At 40.4% G+C, this 22,625-nt stretch overlaps 1 protein-coding gene across 3 annotated transcripts in view; it reads left to right on the forward strand.

The window, feature by feature from the left end:
• atrn (attractin) overlaps nucleotides 1-22,625 on the forward strand; it is a 129,467-nt gene that overhangs the window by 65,368 nt on the left and 41,474 nt on the right. For all 3 annotated transcript variants that reach the window (XR_006361987.1, XM_044047519.1, XM_044047520.1), the window contains exon 26: nucleotides 21,280-21,358. Coding sequence is in view for 2 of the 3 variants with exons in the window: in XM_044047519.1 (XP_043903454.1) it covers nucleotides 21,280-21,358 (79 nt within the window). In the remaining variant the exon portion in view is untranslated. The remainder of the gene's footprint in view (nucleotides 1-21,279; nucleotides 21,359-22,625) is intronic.

The following is a 22,625-nucleotide window of genomic DNA, read 5'->3' on the forward strand; positions in this document are numbered from 1 at the left end:
GGATCTCTGTGTGTCGCAGTGAGATTTGTAGATTCAGCCTCTCGGAAGTGAATTCCCAGGAAAAGATGAAAGTTTCGAGAAGCTGTGATAAAACTGTCAGCGTTTGAGACGACACACTGTTTTTTTTTTGTTTTTTTTTGGTTCTGAGCGATGCATCAAAGTAAAGGAAGAAACCATCGCTGCAGAACAGTGACCACATATCCGTCTGTGGTGTTTACGCTTTTATTTTTAAAAGGAAAAAAAAAACATCATCTTGACATTACCTGGCGATATTCAGCCAGGCCTGATGTCCCAGAAAGTTCTATCTGCGATGCTCGACAGGTAATATAAAAGTCTTTTCTTTAGTGGCCACTCCCGTTCATACGTGCAGGGGTGGACTCTGCAGGCGTGTGGAAAATGACCCGAAAATGACACTTTCCATGAAAAGACTCTCCAATTTCCTTCAGACGACGTTAGAATACAGCGGCGTATTAAGTTTATGACTTCCAAAATAACCGAAAGAATCAGTTAAAGTTCTAATAAGGACCAAACTTTACCTCTGTTATTACATTAAGAGTTGAGTACACTTTCCTGAGTGTGTTTGGTTGCTTTAACACTGCAAATTTACTGCAAAGTTAACAGTGTTGGTGTCACCATAGATCAGGGATTCCCAAAGACTGGGTCAGGGACCCACAGGTGGCTCGTGGGAGAGGTTTTTTGGGTCCCCCCCCCTTAGAGTTTATCGGAATTTTCTCAACCTCATAATGAAGAGTTACATATATAATTGAATTGAATGAATGACTTTATTCCTCCCCCAGGGGGGAAACACACATTCACAACAGCTCAGTTAAGGTGAGAATCGAATAAAAGAAAAAAAATAAGAATAAAAATAAAAATAAGATAAAATAAAAACACAATACAATACAATAGTAGGACAAAAATTACCAAAAGATAAAAAGTAAAAAGATAAAATTAAAATTACACTCTAATAATATAAATGAGCTGTTGCAGGTATGTCGACAATTTAGTGACACACATTTGCGCTCGCCATGATTTATATTGTGATTTTCGTCACGAGCGTTTCCTTACGAAGTATAAAAAGTGTTATTTGTTTCGTTTTCTACACGCTGTGGTCAAAATTCCCTGCTATATCATACAGTAGAACAGTATTTCTGATTTTCCGCCAAGTACCACCAGAGGACGCTCGCGTACCACCGGCGGTACACGTACCACAGTTTGAGAACCATGGGTTTAGACAGAGCAAACTTTTATTCTTTGACGCCCTCCCTTTGCCCGTGTCCTAGAGAAGACAGGCAGGAGAATAAAGTGATTATTTACACTTAACTAGTATTTACAGAAATGAACAGCAGTTGTGGGTTTTTATTCTCACAGTGCACATTGATAAATGTTATAAAAGCATTTAACTTAAACAGTTTTTCCTTTAACACACACGGACGCATCAGCGCGGTCACACAAGTTCAGACGTCACAGAGGTGACGGCAATAAAACGGCTTCATCAATTTAAGCGCGGACCAGCGCGCTAATTAAAAAGCTACACATGTCCTCCAGCACATTTAAGAGAGGGTTATTCAGTCGCTACTTGTACACACTGTACCTTTTATACTGTATTTAATTGATGGAATCTTCTCGTGGTAATGGACTCAGCGAACTGAAACGCTGTAGTGCTTTTACTCTGAAATACAAGGTACAGGACGAGTTGTGTTTGGAACAGACGTGGCTGATAAGATATTCGGTTGTCGTGTCCGCTTTATTAAATGCACTACGTTCAACCTTAAATCACATCTATTGTATTAGCTTTGTGTTTTAATAACACTTTTTACTTTTGCTTCATTCATGTTCTTTTATTGTGACGTAGACATCGTTCCATATCAAAACGAGTGCTTTTACTTTGAGATTTAGAGACATTCATGGTGATATTTCAGTGTCACAATGACAATATTGCTTTATAATTTTAATTATAACGCAATCTACCCTCTACTGAACAGTAGCTTCTTTTCACTAGACTGGCCCCAGACCGGACGCTCATTGGTCCGCAGGTGTCCAATTTACACGATCCCTAATTTAGCATGTTTCTGGACTGTGAGAGGAAACTGGAGAACCCAAGGACACACACACACACACACACACACACACACACACACACACGGGAGGAGAACATGCAAACGGCGTGCAGAACGGTGCTCGTTCTGACCGGGTCGTGAACCCCAGGCTCTAACAACACTGACTCATGTTTTATTTCACAACAAAACACAAGTTATCACTTCACTGCAGAGCAAACAAGTAAGAGAGAACATGAAGGAGAAAAAAACTCACTGAGAACTCGAGCCTCTACACTGAACCGTGCATTTAGAGAAATGTTACACGAGGAGATCAACAGTCGCTTAAAACTACAACAGTCCACTGATGTACGACACGTTTTCACTGGTTTTTACGTCTCCAGTTGGAAGTAATTGGCTGGAGGCCGAGAGTCACAGCCGGGGCGAGGGGCTGGTCAGTATCGACAGATGGACAGATAATTGGATTGAAGTCGCTCCTTTTATTAAAAATGATTCCACTCGATCAGGGGAAATTACAAAGCCCTCGTTAGCCTTATCTGAAGCGAAACAAAGGAAGCGCGGTCTTCTCTAATCACCGCCAACATAATTATGTTCCATTAATGACCTCGGTCGGTTCCAGCACCTCTGAAAATGTCAGCCACTCTGGGATTAATTATTCAAAAATCGGGAAAACGCTTTTCAAAAATCATAATAAGAGTTTAGTTAGAAATAATTCAGTTTTAAATACATGAGGATGTGTTTTTGTTATTGTTTTTATTGTTTTCTCACAGCTATTCTTCTTAGGACTCTGCATTCACTTCCATTCATTCCATTACAGACATTATCCCATAAAGAATGAACCATTATCCCTCACCCCTTCACCAGTTCCTCAGAAATTAAGTTCCCATGTCAGAAAAAAGCCGTTCTACGTTCTTGTGGTCCGTTCTTGCAGTGCATTTCCTGTCCTTTCTAATAATCTACCGTAGGAATGGTTGCCATATTTTTCTGAGTTTATCAACCAAGTCTCAAGTGTTTTTTTTTCTTTTCTTTTGGAATTTCAAATTAGCCTTCGTGGATAGAAATGAACAGTCGTGGATGGAGAGCAGGCTGTGTTGTGCAGTTATACAAAACGGGTCCTTGAGATCTTTGAATGTTTGATTTCTTTGAGTTTTTTTTTATTCAAATTCTCAAAGCCCTTGAAAGTTTTAGAAAACGGCCCTAAATAGACACGGGTCCTTTTTTTGCCTTGTTTGTTACGGCGACGCCTACTGTTTCGTGCCCGGCATTGCTTCATGTACGAAGACGACGGCCTACGCCGGACTAACAAACAAACACCGTCTACTGTCTCTCTCCGCCGTCGACGTGAGATTCCGTGCAGAACATTGAGCGAGTAAAGTTAAGCGAGAGAGCAAATGACGACGTGATGTCTGGGGAAGGAAAATTCCAAAGATCCCAAGGACAATCACATGTCCCTATGCAAATCAGTAAAAGTGGACGCCATCGTGGACAAAGCGGCTCTTCCAAGTTGCCCTGGTTGGTTGGGAACCCTGTTTGTTGAAGGTAGATAAAGGATGTGGTATGAGAGAGACCTGGCTCTATCTTCTTACGACACATATTCCAAATTGTCTCAAAGACTTTTCCCCCAAAACTGTCCTCAAATTTGGGCAAGACCAAAACAAAGGCAGGAGGGTTACTGGACTGGATTTCAGTACGGTTTAGTTGTGTCAGATGCATCAAACTTCAGGCTGCTATGAGATGGTAGATCCCGTCCTGGGTCAAGTCTGGGTGTGTGGACAGCTGTAAGTTCACTTAAGGCGAAGGAAAGTTTAAGTTCTGCGCGGGGATTTGGCTTTTTTCCTCATTGACATCTGAAGCTTTGCTCGCCGTTGTCCTCCCTGAAATTAATTCCTAATCACACTCTCAGCCCCTTTGTGCCCAATCACGACCGGACCACCAATCATCACAAGCAAGTGTCATCGTCCTTCACTGACCTCGGTCCCAGACGTTTGCCTTGTTAGAGCAGAGAGGTGATTAACGTCGTTCCCTTTCACGTTTCATGACTCAGCGTCGCCTCGTCTTCTTCCGAGCCTTTTTCTCTTTTTCAGTCCGCGCTCACCTAACGTTTCTGATGACACTGACTGAAATAAAGGAGTGACATAAGAGTTCACTTTTACACAGATTTTAATCATATTTAAATATAAAGCCATGTAGATAAATAAAGGCATTGCATATCCATCCAATCATGGGCAAACTCTCTGGATCTGTCCAGCCAATCAAATGCTCTGAGGACATGATATTTAACATTTTTCAGCATTGGCTGATTGTAAATTATCATTAAGTATTATTTTCCTAATCGATTAATCGTGTAGTCATTTGGTCCATAACATGTCCGAAAATGATCAGTTGATCAGTGTTTCTCAAACCTGGAAATGATGATGTGTTCAAATGTCTTGTTTTGTGACGCAGCAAAGAAACCAGGAAAATGTTCACATTTAAGAAGCTGAAAAATCTGAAAACGAGTAATTGTTAATACGTTATTACAAATTATGCATTTTTGTTCTTAGATACTTGATAAATGTTTTCTCAGTAAATGGTTTTTCATGTTTTTAATATTTAGTTTATAATTTTTTTCACACATTTCTAATTGAAAATCTAAATTGTAGGTTTGAGAGACAGAACAAGTGTGTGTTTCGTACTATTTGTTTTCAGTAAACAAAAAAATGGGCCAAGAGCAATCGTCATCAATCATCGGCTGCCCTGATTTCTAAAAATTGTCATCAGCCATTGAGAAAAAAATCTCTGTCGACCTCTAATCTCATAGCAGCTCATTCATATTTTTGCCATCTGAAAGTGGGTTTGCAACAGAACTTAGTGATATGCATAATTATGATAATCATTATCCGTATTATGCATCAGCGAAATGATAATTATAATCAGTTTGTTTTGACACTGCACATCAGAGGCAGCAGCAGTGGGACCTGTGTGATTGTCCTTCACTGACACTCACACTTGGTCACATGGTGGCGACCGCGTCTCGCGTCTTTGAAGCCTCAGACGTGCAGCGGTGTGTGAGTTCGGGGGCAGCGGCGGTCGGCTCAATAAAATCACTCCCAAATGTCAATTTAAATTGCAACCCATTTTACTAACAACAGATCATTGTCAGTTGTCTGCCCGCTGGTATTTGGTCTCGGTTGATTCAGTATCGAGCTTGGATTCAGAAAGAGATCAATCCACGCTGACATGAGTTACGTAAACAAACGTCCTTTGTACATATACAGGTTAGATGTGGATAAACTGTGCTTTCCACCTCTAAATCTTTAACTCCAGATACATGTTTACCCCGGATACCATTAAATATATACGATCAACTATTTATGATACACTATATAGACTTCCTCGTGTATTTTTAGTTTCACACTGAACTTTGTTGCTTCTCTGTGAAATTGCAAAGGGATGGGTTGTTTATTAAAAGATCACAAGATGCGATTGAACAGTTGGTTTGGTTGTTTTTTTCATTGGTTTATTGGTTAGTTGGTTGACTGAATATTTAGTTGGTTGGTTGTTTGAATAATTGGATGGTTGATTGGTCGGTTGTCTCATTGGTTTATTGGTGGGTCAGTTGTGAAGTTAGTTACTTGGTTGGTTGTTTCAAATCAACCAAGTAAATAGGTTGGTCTTTGGTTGTTTCAGTTATTGGTTGGTTGTTTGAATCAATAGTTGAATGGTTGGTATGAATGGTCGGTTGGTTGTATCATTGATTTGTTAGTTGGTCGACTCAATGATTAGTTGGCTGCTTTGAATAAATGGTCGGGTGTTTGATCAGTTGGTTGTTTTACTGGGTTATTGGTGGGTCAGTCATTAAGTTAGTTGGTTGATGGGTTGTTTCAAAGATTGCTTTGGTGTTTGGTTTATCACTTGGTTGGTTGTTTCAGTTATTCAATGGTTGGATGATGAGTTGGTTAATTGGTTTGAATAAATAGTTGGATGGTTGGTATGAATGTTTTTTTGGTTGGTTGATTTATTTATTTATTGATTGGTTGGTAGTTGCCTGGTTGTTTGAATAAATAGCTGGGGGTGTTGATTGGTTGGTCGTTTCAAATATTGCTTTGGTGTTTGGTTTATCACTTGGTGGTTTGAATCAATTGTTGGATGGTTGTTATGAATGGTTGGTTGGTTGGTTGGTTAGTTAGTTGGTCAACTGGATGATTGATGGGTTGGTTGTCTAAATCATTATTTTTTTGTTTGAATGATTAGCTGGCTGGTTGTTTGAATAAATAGTTGGGTGGTTGGTATGAATGGTTGGTTGTTTGGTTGATTTGTTAGTTGCCTGTTTTTGTTGTTTTGTGTTGATCAATTTATCACTTGGTCTGCTGGTTGTTTGAATAAAGGGTTGGATGATTGGTCGGTTGGTTGTATAATTTGTTTGTTTGTTGGTTGGTTGTTTGATTGACTGGTTTGTCAGTTGATTCCTTGACAGACATATTATATGTTTGGTTGATTTAATGATTGTTCATCCGGGGGATCCCAAAAACCAAAACAGGAAATCCGAATCAGAAAGGGCATCTAATAATATTAGAACATTAAAAACATAATGAATCACTGTCCAACTACTGATGATAATTTATGCTCTCAGTACTTGGTCGCGGCTCATTTAGCTCAAATTACTGCGTCAGTGTCGCTTTGTTTTGAGCAGTGTTTTTAAAAACGCTTGCAACATTTCAAATTAGGTGCAACGAGGCTGATGATGTTATAATAAAGCTCTCACTTTCTTAAATACCATTTCCAGGATGTTGTGATTTTGGAGATGCAACTGTATTCCATTTAAATTTGATGGCTTCACACGTTTAATACGCTGTTTATTTTTCCCGACACACACACACGCACACACGCGGTAGCTGTGTTTGCCCTCAGCTCGTTCCTCGCAGCATTGACTGACAGCAGATGCTTCTCTCTGTATCTTCTCTCCTCCTTTCTCTCTCGCTCCCCGGAGACACCTGAGAGAAAGAAAAAGAGAACCCGACAGATAACTCGACATGTATTCAGGCCCTGCCTGCTGGTCCTGAGGGGCCTCCCTGGGCACTCAGCAGGGGCTGCCGTCGGTGCTGTGCCAGATTTTTCTTTTTCTCTATGGTGTTTTTATTCTTTCTCTTCCTCCTCTCCGTCTCACTCTCTCCATCTTTTATTAGAACATTTGCTGCCGCTAGTGTCATTTTTTTCCCTTCTTTCTTCGTTCCAGTTTCACTCTCAAAGACCTAGGGACGCACGATGTTGGACTCTTTGCTGATATCCGATATGAGCGCTTTGGCCAATAATGTGGTTATTTAGTCTCCTCTGTAGATAAATTAACATAATATTGTTGCAGCACATGCAGAAGATATGCTTTTTCTTCATTGTACAAAATGGATAGTAAATAAACAGGTAGCATCCTGTTTAGCTAACATATCGGGGGTATCTTGACTACTCTTTTTAAAGCCATTGTTGGCCAATACAGATATTTTACCAATAGCATTGTGAATGTTGGTCTCCTGGAATGAAAGGTGAAGCCTGGGAAGTAGCAGTTAGCCACCAGGGGGCGACAAAAGAGGGGAACTCTTTTTTTGAATGGAAGCCAATGGGAAAAAGAGCTTCTAGTTGATTTAAAGCATCTGTAAACATTTTCCTGAAATCAATGATGCCATGTAGAGGAAAATAAATGATAAAGTACAGCAAATATGATTGGACACCAGTGTAACGAGAGCTGCTGCTGTTTAATTGGTGCCAGTTTGCAGGTGACGTCGCTTCAGCCGGAGTCCATTTTTATACGCGGCCTTTGCTCTCGCTCCGTCTCCCTTTTCACTCTTTGCCTTCCCGCACTCCCGCAACCCATCTTTGTGTCTGACCTCATTGTCCGGTCATCAGCGAGGAACCAGGGAGAGAAGATGGAGCAAGAGCACGAGATGTGCCCATGCGGCTTATATCTCCCCCCCCGATGGGTCCACAAGGAGCCGAGAGCTGCTCTGCGTCTGATTAATAATAAATGAGTCCGATCCGTGGGCCTAACTGTGTGCGTCCACTCTCTGCTCCACCTCCTCCTCCTCCCTTTTCCTCACCTGTAATAAGTGAGGAGGAGAGTCTCGGCACTGATGGGGAGTCCCATGGGAGACTTTCCCCTCCTCCGATCCTCCTCCTATCCACTCCCTGACTTCACTCTGTGCCTGCTGCTTCTGCGTTCATGTCCTCGCGCTCCTGAGACGAGTTTAAATGCAGATGGTTACTCAAAAAACAACAAAAAAACTGCAGCAGCATTGGACTTTTTGTAGCCCTGTTACAGGATTTTTAAATAATGACTTAAAATACCTAGAGAAGCATTTATTTCATTGGTTTTTTTTCTCCGAAAGAAAAGAGAATTTATTCAGGAATTGAGTGAATTTGCTCATTTACTCGTATCTTTCAGATTTGGTACAAACGTCGACTTGGACTCGTGGTTAAATTTAAAGTGTGTGTTTTTTGCATACATATTTCTAGTGTTTTCTATTTGGTCACCTCAGATTACAGTTTTCCCTCTAAAAAAAACTCACATATATCCAGTTTTTATACAAGATGACGTGCGTACGTTCTTCACAGCGGCACTGGCCAATTATTTTATTGATTTTCAGCTTTTATTTTGTCGATTTTAATCCAAAATAGGACATTCACTGCGACTAACTCGTAACTGATGTGATTCAGGGAAAACGATTGGAGTCGCGTAAACATTTCTGTTTTAACCAGCGCATTCTTTTGAGCTTTTTGTGTCTCATTGAAAACATGCCAACTATGATTTAGCTTTTTTTCCCCCTCTAACTTATCAAACATAAAAGAGAATCTTGTCACCCCCAACCCCCCAAATTCCCTTTGTGAGACGAGTCGAGTTAGAAAGAGCCCACAGAGACGAGTCAATTCTTTGATATGTTCAGCCTTGCTTTTGTTGCAGGTGTGCCGTCATTCACGGTGGCTGCCGGGTTTATTAACAACAGAAATAGACTTCAGAGGAGCTGCTTGTTAGTGTGTGATTCGGCTGACAAAGTTATCATCTACAGTGAAGATGAAATGGCATTCGGCTGGCGAGCGACTTTAATTTCCCCCCCCCACTGCCGGCATAAAAGCGTGTGACAGGCACAGAGCTGGATTAGTATTCAGTCGGCTGTGGACAACAAAGCCGGTCGGTCGGTGTTTGCCCCGCGGCTGTTGTTTTGCTGTTGGGTGAGCTCACCTCTCTGGCCACAGCCACTCGTAGATATATCATATACTTTCATCTTCACTCTGCCTGTCATTCACAAATGTGACCTAATCATGAACAGTTGGACTTTTTTTTAGAAATCATCACATTGTCAAAGCTTGGGTCTGTAATTCGGTCGGAATCACAGGATAACTCATTATTTTAATGACTGTATCTGGAAATTATGATTGAGATTACCAGATTACTAAAATTGTTTAGATTCAATTCAAATATGATTAAATTACAGATTAGATTTGACGGGTCACATTTATGACTTCAGGCGTTTTGATTCTGACACCTGAACGTGTCTGTCCTTAGAACCATGAATGAATAAATTAATGAGTGAATATTTATTTAAAAAAAAAAGACAAAACAAAGAACTCATAAAATAACAATGTCACAAACAAAAGGTATTGTTCAAAAAGGAGTAGGATGAAGCACATGCCGACCTCTATTCTCTTCTTTTCCAACTTAAATCAGGTCTCTAGGATTTTCTTACAAAATAAACGTGTACTATTCACTCAAAACCTCCCCCTTCCTCTTTTCCATATCTTGATTTTAAAGCGTTTTCTTAATTCTGTAATAGTTCTGCTTCTCATGACATTATCCAAACCTTAAAGCTGCATGATGCAAGTCTGGTCACTTCTTCCTTCCGCCTTGATCTTGTAGAGCTGTGAATCAATTTCTTTCAAGACCCCCTGATTCTGAGGAATCTGGGTCACAGACAGTAGGGGGCAGTGGAGACAGACCTCAATCTCCCCACAACAAGACATTTAACGTTTACCCATCACAATGACTGTGGAATGAGGTCAAAGTCCTGCACAGTTGTGCTATGATTAATCCCGTTGAAGTTCAAACCATGCAGCCTAGAAGTGCCTCAAACCATCTGAAGAGGCGCTGTCCTTAAAACCGTTGTAAATACCCTGCGATTATCTCTGCAGAAGAAAAGTGATACATGATATCTAGAAACATACAGTATGTATTGTCTATATAGCTAAATGGTTATAGTGAAACAAGCAAAATTCATTTTGAAGTCACATATTTAGTCTATTAATCGTGTTTTATGGGAAAAATTATGTTTTATAGCAGTATATCCATCCAAGTGGCTCAATGAATTATAAACCCACAGATTTTAAGGCTCCTCAGTTGAGTTTTTAACCACTAGGGGTCTCTGTAAGTTTTCCTAACAGCGTCCTTCATGCTGTTTTTTTAGTGTCTTATGGCATTTCTTCCACTGCAGAGGGACTAACAGTTGGTGGTGACAGCGTGGCAGTAAAGTGAGCAGACACAGACCACAAGCCAATGTAAACATTGCAGGTTTGAAGTCCTTCAATAAAAGGCTTTGCAAGGCAGGAAATGCATCCAGCGTGTTTGTTTGGCCTTGAGGATACACACAGTGTGATCTGGCGAGATACTCTGAGTCGAGACAAAACACCGTTTCTTTTTGTTTTCAGTGAAACCTCCACAGGGCACCAGAAATGTAAAAAAACATCTGGGACAACGTCTTTATGGAGCCGGCAGCAGTGACTGCGTCTACTTCTCAGGGGGTTATGAAGAAAAATACTTGCCATTAAAGACGAAATCAATCTAAATGAAAACGGCGAGACTGTCACAATGTCCCATCTCGGGGAAAGAAGTCTTACCTCTTTGTCCTTGCTACCTGGGTGTTGTTTTTGTTTTATTTATATGCTGTTCTTGACTGTTGTATCAGATCAGATGTCCCTGAGTCAAACACACATCTCCCTCAACCTTGAAGTCTGTGCTGCGCCACCATCTGGCAATGCAACGTCGATTTGTAGCTCCACAGAAAGAGTACGCAGGTTTAACGCTTACAACTGCTATATCGGAAATGAGCTGTATTTTCTTTCTCTCTAAAAACACAACGCTGCAGTTAATCATTAACAAATATCTGGTTTCTTCCCACTGTCCAAAAACCTGCAGTGGTTAATTGCACTCTCTAAGGTAGATTTTGGAACTATAAGTAGGATTTAGAATTATAAGTCGTTTTTTTCGAATTATAAGGATATTTTGGAATTTTAAGTAGATTTTGGAACTATAAGTACATATGGAACTATAAGTAGATTTTGGAATTTTAAGTAGATTTTGGAATTATAAATAGATTTTGCAATTATAAGTAGATTTAGGAACTTTAAGTAGATTTAGGAACCTTAAGTAGACATAGGAACCTTAAGTAGACATAGGAACTTTAAGTGGATTTTGGATTTATAAGTAGATTTTGGAATTATAAATAGATTTGAAATTATAAGTAGATTTTGGAATTATAAATAGATTATGGAACTATAAGTAGATTTTGGAATTATATGTAGAATTTAGAGTTATAAGTACATTTTGGAATTGTAAGAAGATTTTGGAATTATAAGTAGAATTTAGAATTATAAGTAGATTTTGGAATTATAAATAGATTTTGGAATTATAAGTAGATTTAGGAACCTTTAGTAGACATAGGAACTTTAAGTAGATTTTGGAATTATAAGTAGATTTTGGAACTATAACTATAAGTAGATTTTGGAATTTTAAGTAGATTTTGGAATTATAAGTAGATTTAGGAACTTTAAGTAGATTTAGGAACCTTAAGTAGACATAGGAACTTTAAGTAGATTTTGGAATTATAAGTAGATTTTGGAACTATAAGTACATATGGAACTATAATTAGATTTTGGAATTATAAGTACATTTTGGAACTATAAGTACATTATGGAACTATACGTAGATTTTGGAATTATAAGTAGATGTCGGGGACAGCTGTTTCAGGAGGCATCGTGTTTTCCATCTGTATGGTCATCTGTGTTCTTGTCAACGCGATGGATTACGTTTAAATTTGGCACAAACGGACACTTGGACGTTAGGAAGACAGATAAGAATTTGGTGTTTGATGATCAAAGTTAAAACCACTTTTATGCCTTTTATATATTCGTCATCTGAAGGTCTCGAGTTGAGTTTTCCTTCAAATTGGGTTCAAACATAGAGTTGTTTAATCACGAGTCGATCATCAGTCAGGTATGTTGTTGTGTAGTCCCAGAAAAAAAGAGTTTATCGTGTTTCATGAAAGTGTTAATGCCAGTTTCCCTTCGAGAGCCTAATGTGCTGACAAACACAGGATTTTTCTCAGGTACGCCGTTAAAACTTTTCTTTGAGCAAAGCTGATTAATTTCACCTGATGTTGTGTGAAAGAAAACGCTTCAATTATGGTGAGGAAATTGCTCAACGCCTGTTTTAATTGATGCGATAAGGACATTGTAAAAAAAAAAAAAATGAATAAAACATGTTCAATGGGGAGGGGGTGTGAGATAAATCTTGGTCTCTTTGGAAGAGCAGTCATTTGTTTCAATATGAATAAGATTTCACGTTCATATCTGTTTTGACTTCAGACTGCAGACTATGAATTAGTAATGATTATGATTTGTGACAAGATGTGGACGAGGGAGGGAAAGAGAACATATGCTTGCAAGCTTGTTTACAACGGCTCGTTTTTTTGTGTGTGTTTGGGAAATGCTTCATCCAGGAAAAAAAATGTCAACAGTGTTCAGTGTCTGGTCGATCTTCTCGCACCAATGAGCATTCCTGCTTCCTGCGTACAGTATCATTCAACCCACCGTGAGGTGACCCACAGCTGCTTTGAAGCCAGTTTTTTTTTTTTCCAGTGCCATTTTGTTTTTCTTCTTATTTTGAAATGAGCATTTTGAAAAAAACACCCCTACCGCATACCCTGCTTCATCTAGTTGCTTGACTCTAATGTTGCTTTTCCACTACATGGTCACGACTCGACTCTACGCGGCTTTGGTTGGCTTTCCATTACGATATATTGCCTCCTCAATGTGGGCGGGGTCATCACAGCAGCTTTTTTCGGTGTAACTGAATCATTAGAAATATATATTGCAATTCTAGACATTTTCTTTGCTAAATGTTGGAGATTAATGTTTTTTTCTTTAGGATTTTTAAATCTTTTTGATTATTGAGTCGGATGTCGCGCTAATGACTCTTCCAGTGACGGCACTTGGACCAATCAGTGGACGGCAGTGTGACGACTTCACATAGCATCCACTCAGCATCCCTGTACTAAAAAAAAGTACCAGGTACTATCGCTAATGGAAAAGCAAAAAAAAAAAACCGTGCTGTGGCGAGGCAAGTCGTGCTGGGACCATGTAGTGGAAAAGCAGCATAAGAGACCATATTTGGTTTGTCTATAACATTATAAATCAAGTGAAAATCAGGTCAATTTCTGCATACAAACCAGTGGAGCTGCCCCCTGTTGGCCATATTAAAGAGAACCTCACTTTTGGCCTCACTTTTCAGATCCAGAGACGAAGTAATTTAAAACAAAGAAATACAGGGAAAGACACGGTTTTAAAACTTCTCCATTATCCTGGTTACCATGGTGATTAGTCTTGCCCCATGTGATGTTTTTTTTTGGGCCAGAGAAATCTACAAAGGCAATGTCTTTAACTGGAGATGCTCGGAGCTGCTTCACAAATCTGGCCTCTGAAAAGTACACTTTTGCTCTCTCTCCTCATTGGGAACAATTCTTGTTATAAAACACAATACAGCCACTGGCCTTGAGGCGTTTTTCAAAGAAATGCAGCCCGACTTGGATGTTACATCAGGGCACTCTTGATCAGCCTCGTTAGCCACCCTATTCCCGGTTTAAAAATAGCCGAGCGTGTTCAATTACAGGGTGGGCTCAAATGGAGATGGATCTCCTCCTCGTAGATAGTGATGGCCGCTGTTGCCCCGCAGGCTCCGTGAAGTAACATGAATCTCTACAGTGAACTAAGTAGCCAGAACTTTACCAAAATGTGTGGTATGCAAACGGGCAATAAGTTCAGTTTCCATTGGAAATACAAGTTTTATTGGCTTATTTTTTTTAGAATGAAAGACGTTACTTCACTTGGGTGTGGTTGGGTTTAACAGCTGAGTGAAACGTCGTTGGAATATCTACTTTGTGGTTTTGTAACATACACTAAACCAAGTCATAGTTACAGTGATTCCAGAACAACTGGAAAGGACTTGATTTCGTGGTGCTTTCCTGTTCCAGTTAAAACTTCTCGTCGGAACATTTCAATCGGAATTCCCCTGGCAAGTTGGACTTCTGACTCGAAAACTTGGTGCAACCTCAATAATAAAAAAACTGCTTGTTCTACCGTTAGTTGCACAAGAGCTCTTCTTCCAGGGAGTCCTGGTCAAGAATATAGATTATTGTTATTGACCGATACTGCTAAGAATTGCTAGCATGAGTGTGTGTGTGTGTGTGTGTGTATTTATATATATGTATGTATGTGTGTATATATGTATGTGTATATATATATATATGTATGTATCTATATATATATATATATATATGTATGTATATGTTTATATGTATGTATATGTATATATGTATATATATGTATGTATGTGTATATATGTATATATGTATGTATGTGTGTATATATGTATGTGTGTATGTATGTATGTGTGTATATATATATATATATAAACGTGTACGCAAAAAGTATGTATATATATATATATATATACATACATACTTTTTGCGTACACGTTTTTTCGCAGTAAACTCAAAGGTTATGTCACCCCTCGTTCCTTCCGACTTCTAATGTAAATGGAACGCACCATCATCTGTCCTGAGCCTTTTCTGTTCATCTCTCTTCTCTGAGCCGTTTCAGCCTTCAGTCTGAAGTTACCCCTTACACATATTACATACAGTAGTATTTAAGTGCCACTGCTGTTGCTGCAGCACCAGTGCACTTTTGGTCAACATGGCAACGGCAATTCAAACAAAATATGCTTGATTTAGGGCCGGTTGACATGAACAAAAAAATCCAGAAAAGCTTCTGATTAGTACCAAAAAATAGCAGAAGATAAAGAGTTGTTTTTGCTCCTGAGTGAAAGGTGAATCATCCATTTATTTGTGGTCTTGAACCTTTTCATGGGCAGAAAATGACAAACGCAGAGTCAGTCCACATACACAGAAGAATGAAACCGTGTTTTCCACCTGCTTGTTTCAGTGCAGGGAATAGTAAATGACAAAAATACAGTAAATAAACAAGAGAAACTGTTCACGGATCTGCTTTAAAACTTTCAAAGCATTTGAAGCGTGCTATTCCTGCTATTGTGTTTGCATATTGTATATTGAACTCCGAGCAATTGTTGGAAGTCGTGTTAGTGAATTATCATCCAGCCTGGAGGTGAAGTGTGATTGTTGCAGGTGTTTACAGTGAAGCAGCAGCAGAAGCAGCAGCAGCAGCAGCAGCAGCAGCAGCAGCTGCTCGTGGATTTTTAATACCTGTGTGAGAGAGATCTCTGTGGTGGTAGCGGGGAGGAAGAGTGTGGGAGGGAAGAGCTGAAGCCTGACTAACTTGGCCGACTTCCCACGTGGAAGGTTGTGATGAAACGAAGCGCGCCGCTCTGTCCGCTTCCATCTGCGTCTTCCGCTCGTCGTCTTTGAGTCCGCCGCTCCTTCAGTCCTCCTGATCTCCCATCAGCCGTTTGTTCTCCTCTCCCGTCCGTCGCTCCGACTTAAGCCTGTTCCCTCCAATTTCCTGTGCGTCTTCATCTCTGTCTTCCACCATTACTGTCCACATCTGTTATGAAACTGCTGCTCGCGGTGTGTTTGTATTGAACCAAACATGTTTTCACCTCGGGTTTGGCTCTACATATGAGGGTGGGCTGAGATGTTCATACGCTGACGAAGAAGGAACAAACGCGCATGCATTAATTTCAACCTTCCGTGATACTAACAGCTTTGTTTCCTTCCCAGATAAACCCACATTTGATTGCTAATTAAGAAAATGAGTATAAATATGAATATTTATGGGCACAATTTGACAAAGCGTTGTCCCCCTACAAAGACGTTCATGCTGACATGGTTGCTACTTTAGGGGATGATGCTCCAGGTTTAGGCAGGTAAATTCAAAAGGGCTAGGGAGAGCCTTGAAGGCTTGAAGACCCGAGGTTCTGCACGTCCTGCTACAGCCACCACCACCCGAGAAAACGTTGATGGTGTTCACCATCATGGTGATGGAAGACAAACGTTCAAGACTGTTAAGATCCTGCATCTCCCAGGCAAGAAGAACAAGAACATTCTGCCCAACAAACTTGGCATGTCGCAGGAGAACTTGGCCTGTTTTGAACGTTTCTTCACTCAGGATGAGGTCCACCACCTCGAGTTTGAGACAAAAAGGCAAAACAAGCAATGGAAGTGTCTGATGTTGAGGACCTTTTTGACGTTCAGGACGAGAGCTCCTGTACCGAAAGCACCGAAGTGTGACAACACCAATGGAATAGTATGTAGACCTCAGCGGAGACTTGCATCATGGTCAGCCTGTGGTCAGGACCTTTCAGCCCCACCCTTGTAGCATGTTCTGCAATCCAAAATATGATATCAGGCTTATTTTTATGTTCTGTAAGTATTTTCTTGATGAATCGATTAGTTGTTTGGTTCATAAAATAGCAAGAAATGTGGACAATCTTTCCCCAAACCTCAAAATAATAATCATCTCGAGTGTCTTGTTTTCTGAATATAAACACCTAAGTGGCTGAGAAACCCAACTAATTGGTTATCAAAAAGGTCAATGATTAATTTAGCAATCTATAATTGATCAGTCGTCGCAGCTCTACTGTGATGTGTCGCATGACAGCATTGATCTTTCACGGATATCGATCTCGCTCTGTGACCACAGCCTCATTTCTGCCGTAAAATCACAACGGTTCCTCTCGTCCTGTTTTCACGGCGTTCTGTACGGAACCGTGAGGTGAAATAAGGTCGTTAAAAAAATTCTCTTTTTAACCGGCTTTGTGAAAGACATTTATTGTCTTCTTCCGTCTCCCTCTTTTGTTTTTCCTCCCCTAACCCGTCGAGCGGGGAGACGCTGATATCTTTTCACGTGGGTCGTTCATCAGCGCCGTGTCGCTCTTTAAGCAGTAAGCGGGAAGCCAGATCAATAAGACGGCTGGACGGATGGCTCTCTTAAGAGTCCTCTTCAGCCTGAAGAGATAAGGGATTTTTCTTTTCTTTTTTTCTTTTTTGAATTGATGGCACTTTAAGAAGTCACACAGGATTGGTGTGGGAGCAATGAACGACGATCAAAAACGTATCGCGGGCCATTATTAAGTTGGGTTGAGGCGTTTAAATTGAAAAAGGGGTAAAAGTTTTGGAGTAATAATATCTTTGCGAGGAGTCTCGCTGGGATTCTGCACGTCCAACCTCTGAAAGAGAGCAAGCAAGAGAGAAAGCAAATGGTGGTTAATTGTTGACAGAAATGTATCACACACACACACAATCAAAGCACTACTTTAGCAAGGGTTGCATTAAGTACAAATTGAATCACTTAAAAAAACAGTAGGACTGCAGACTTTCTGCACCCTGTTTGCACAAAGCTTTTAAATGTGATGTTTTTACGCAGGCATTTGCGTTACCAAAGATCTGTGGCCGCCTTCCATTGGGCTACCTCATCTTACTCCAAATTTCTGAATGAATAACGATCAATACAGAATTGAATTGAGCACTTATTTTTCCTTTTACGCTTAAACATTTCTCCTTTTCAACTCCATAGCAGCTTGAAAGTCTTTAATCTCGTAAACATCACTATTCATTTGCTATGAGCTAAATATACAACAGCCTCCCTCCATTGAAGACTGTCCTTGCATTTCAAAATCTCTCAAGGATGTAGGAGTTGACCTGGTCTTCTTGACGTTGTCTTTAAAGATCTCACAACTCCTCATAGATCACCTTCATTTAATGGGTTGTGGTTTGAGGTATTCTCATTTCCGGCGCGTGTACAAAAGTAATGAGTTTATTCGGCTGTAGCTGAATGTTTGGTTCGCAGCATTTAAGGGTTTATGTGACAAAGAGGAAAGTCGTTTAACTACCAGAAAGTGGGTTTGATGTCAAAGGTCAAGACTCCTCAGTGTCGTTATAAACAGAGGTGGGTGGTCGGGAATTTATTGTAGCTTCTGCCTTTGCTAGTAGAGATGGCAGTTCTTGGAAGCTCAGCGAGGCTCTGCCCGTCACTGACTGGACCAGTCTTTCCCAGAATCCTCGCTACCATGCTGCGAGGGTCTTCGAGGGTCGCCCTGAGATCTGGATCTTGATCAGCTCACTTGACAGTGCGCACATTATCTGATTGGACCACTTTACAGAGGCCTCGTCTCGATAGAAATCTCTTAAATGGTCTGACACCAACTCCAGGTGTACTGCGCGGGTCACGGCGCACATGTACTGTACGCCTTTTGCCTTGAGTTCTTAATCTTTTTTTTATAGACTTTATTTTTGGAAGCAAATACAAAACAGAGCAGAGAAATGTGACAAAAGACTTCCATTCCTCAAATTTTTTCACATTTTTTACCCCTCCCACATTCCCACCCCATTCAAGGAGAGCAAAACTCTGTCCAACAATGAACAAACAATTATATCATATCAATACAACATACAACAAATACACACGGAAAGAAAAAGAGAGAGAGAAAAAAAAAATCAATCAATAATTAAAAGTAAATAAATAAATAAATAAAATAAATCTAAAAGGGAGGGGGGGCTCAGTCATCACTATCAGGCAGAGATGTCAAACATTCAATATGTTTCAAAAGAGGTCTCCAAGTCCTCTCAAATGAACTTAAAGATCCATTCAGGGAAGACCTAAGCCTTTCCAGTCTAATGGACAATAGCAGCTCTTTCACCCATCTACTATGAGATGGAGGATGAGGGTGTTTCCAGGTGAGGAGTAGAAGCCGCCTGGCCAACAGGGTAGCAAATTTAAGAACAGTCTACATAACTTTAGAGGAAATAGGCTGCAAAGGGGCACCAAACAAGGCCAGGAGAGGATCAGGAGTAATAATAGTGTCATATGCCATGCTAAGAGTTCCGAAGATTTCACACCAGAATGTTGAAAGCCTAGGACTGAACCAAAACATATGTGAATGGTCAGCTGGAGATTGTTTGCACCTATTACAAGAGGCACTCACATTAGGGTAAATCCGAGATTACTTCAAATTAGTGTAGTGAACTTTTTGTACAACTTTACACTGTAGGAGGCCGTGTCTTGCACAAATCGAGGAGGAGTGAACTAATTGCAAAACCTTTTGCCAATAATCATCATGCAGAGTGAATCCAAGCTCTTGTTCCCAGGAAGCCTTGGGACCAGACACTGGACTGTCAATAGCAGAACCGATAAGGCTGTAAATACTAGAAATTAACCGTCTATAATCAGGATGAAGAGATAATAAGGAGTCCACTAGCGTTTCCGGGGGACGACTAGGGAATGCCGGGTTCTGGTTCCGAATAAAATGTCTTATTTGAAAGAATTGAGTTCTTATTCTTAACATAAGGTTAACTTACGTGAAAAATAACATGTGTTTAAAATGATATCACATGTCACGTGATATTATTATAATTGTATTTGTGGCTACATGATGCCCAGCTATTGAGATTTAGGTCACCATTAAAGGGAGTTTTACTATGTCAAATTTTCGTTTTTGAGCCAAGTGTTGTGTTCACTCATTAGAACTGATGTAAACGACATGTCATAAAACCTCCATGTGCAAATTTCTCTTTCTTTACAGTTGATGGGGTTTTTGTTTAATTGATGTATGGATCATTGGTCCTCATCAGCAGCAGCCACTTGCCAACACTGATGTTAGCCGAAATACAGGGAGCCAGGGCCAGGCAGATGACAGTCAGGGGAATGGAGCTGAGATGGAAGGATATGTTGATGCTTATGTATTTGTATGCACACACACTCACAGAATCACACACTGTCTTTATTTTTATTTTTATTTATTTTTTTCTTCTATACAACTTCCAAAGTGTGAAAGCAGCAAGGGGAGGTGCAGTCAGTCACAAACACACACACACACACACACAATGTGTGTGAGACGCTAACAAACAACCTCTCCAAGACATGTCCCCCCCTCGAGGCAATTCTGCGTCGAGCGCAAAGAACATTTGAGGTTTGATATCTTGGTATATTTTATTTGCTCAAATGTGGAAAATACTGAAAAAAGGAGCAGGGAAAACACACTAAAAAACAGGCGGACCCCACAGTGCTACAAAAATTGTATCCAGCAGGAGGAAGAAAGGATAACTCAAGACGACAAACGGCAACGGCGGCTTGTCGTCAAAATTCAGTGGAAAGTGGTCCGAAAAGAATCAGCTGCACCCAGAGCCAAATAAACTCATTACTTTTAACTCGGGCAGCTGATTTTTGTGTTTCTAACATCCAGCCGAGGCATCTTTTTAAGAAGAGGCAGGTTGTTGTGACTCGATATTTACTGTCAATGTTGAATTTTAACCACATCTGTAGTAGCAGCCAAAAAGTTCACAGCGTCTTCCAGACTTACTGGCGTTGTTTGCATCGCACCACGCAGGAACTCGGCCCACTCGAGGCGACTTGATCCCTGACCATATTGCCACACTCTGTCCTTTTTGTTTTTGTCCAGCTACATATGTGTCGTAGATGCTTTTTCCAAACTTGCGTTTGTGCGTCAACTTGCCGTGCGAAATATGCCATGGCCTTCTGGTGTTAAATGTTGCCCTGCCTACTTCCTGGAGGGTTAGGGGAGGTGCTTTGTTCATCTAGCACATGCGAGTCACGGTGTTGAATTTACGACCACGTAAACCGTCTCTCAAAGCTCGTGGAACGTGCGAAGCTCAGCAAAGTCGGAGATTTTTAACCTCTCACAAGCCGACAATCATGTTTTAGATTGGTATCTGTTTTATTTAGTTTAAACAGGAACTCATTGAGATTAAAAATCGTCATACTGCTTACTCGATTCAATATAAATGTAGCAAAATATAAATGAAAAATCTACTTAAAGTATACAATGTGGAGTATAAAAGCATATAATCAGCAAATTTTCAGATTTCTGTTTCTGGCATTGGGCTAAGGGGGTTTAGTTACCCTGTACACTGGGGTTGATTCTCCGATGATCAGGTGAAAGCATCCCGGTTGTCCTCTTGCTTGACTTATCTCTTTTGTTTCCTGTCTGTCCACACAGTTGCTTCCTGTCCCTACTCCTCGTGGCCGCCGTGGTGTGGAAGATCAAACAGAGCTGTTGGGCGTCACGGCGACGAGAGGTAAGTTTGGAGACGGAAAGAGCTCTGAACAAATATTGGTCTTTTCCTCCTCGCAGGCAGGTGAATTTAAAAAAAAAAAACCCATGCAAATATACTTCTGGTTATATTTATTTTGTTCACAGCAGAGTTGTTGTTAAGGCTCGATGTTGCTGGTCAGTGTAGCTCAGGTTTTTCTCAAATTGCAAACTTCATCCATTTACAATAAGGTTAAAAAAATTCATCTGCATATAGAGTGATACAAAACCTCAAGTGTCCAGCACTTAAGTTAAGTAGCAATTAAGTAAAGGCATTTTAAAAGTGTCTTTTGCAGGTAGACTGACATCAGGGCTGTGACGATTGTTCGATAAATTTATTCGTAAATTAATCGACAACTGTTTTGATTATCAGTCTTTTTTTTTTTTTTCACTAATTAAAATGGGCGTTCTTAAATGTGATTATTTTCACCATTGAAACTTACATTTTAAATCAAAAAATAGATCTGACATCAAATACATATAGCATCAAAATATTAGTAATGATATGTACGAATTGACTGATTAATTGAATAATAGGAAAAGTCATCTTTTATATTTTTCTATCAGTGGATCGAGGAAAAATACTGCGATGCCGTGTAGTTTTTACAGTGATACAGTGATGTAAAACCAAAGTAAAATATGGGGATTATTTAAACTGACCGTAGGAGAGTAAGAGTGAATGGTGGTTTGTGATGGACTGGCCATCTGTCCAGTTTGTGACCCCGCCTATCGCCCTATGTCAGCTGAGATTGGCACCACTTCCCCCCTGCAACCCCTCATGTGGAGAAGTGGTAGAAGATGGATGGGTGGATTTACTTGGTCCAGGGAAAAATCGAAAAAAAAGATCTCCCAGCAGCCTCAGCGTCTGACTAACTGAGGCTGACGGAATGTTTCGACGAGCAGCTTGGCAAAGACAAACTTCCTAATCCGCACTTGTGAAAAGCAGTTTAGAATTTTGAGTTTGTCATGTTTTTTTTGTTCAGTCACATTTTCCTGAAGAGTTTGGACCAACATTTAGATGAGTGGCTGGAAAGGTGTTTGTTCCTGTGGGTGTGTGCGCAGGGCAGCGTCTGAGAGGAACGCGGGCTAATGTTGTGTTTAATATGAACTTAAGGTTTGTGTTTTTCACACTCGCTGAACAAACTCGAGTGCCTTTTCGCGGCGGTTGCCTCGCCTCAGAGTGTGCCGCCGCGACTCTGAACTCCTGGTGCCTCTTAACACCTTGCCCCTTCACCTGCTCCCACTCGGGCGTC

Source organism: Solea senegalensis, linkage group LG16, assembly GCF_019176455.1.
Source record: "Solea senegalensis isolate Sse05_10M linkage group LG16, IFAPA_SoseM_1, whole genome shotgun sequence".
Taxonomy (NCBI): domain Eukaryota; kingdom Metazoa; phylum Chordata; class Actinopteri; order Pleuronectiformes; family Soleidae; genus Solea; species Solea senegalensis.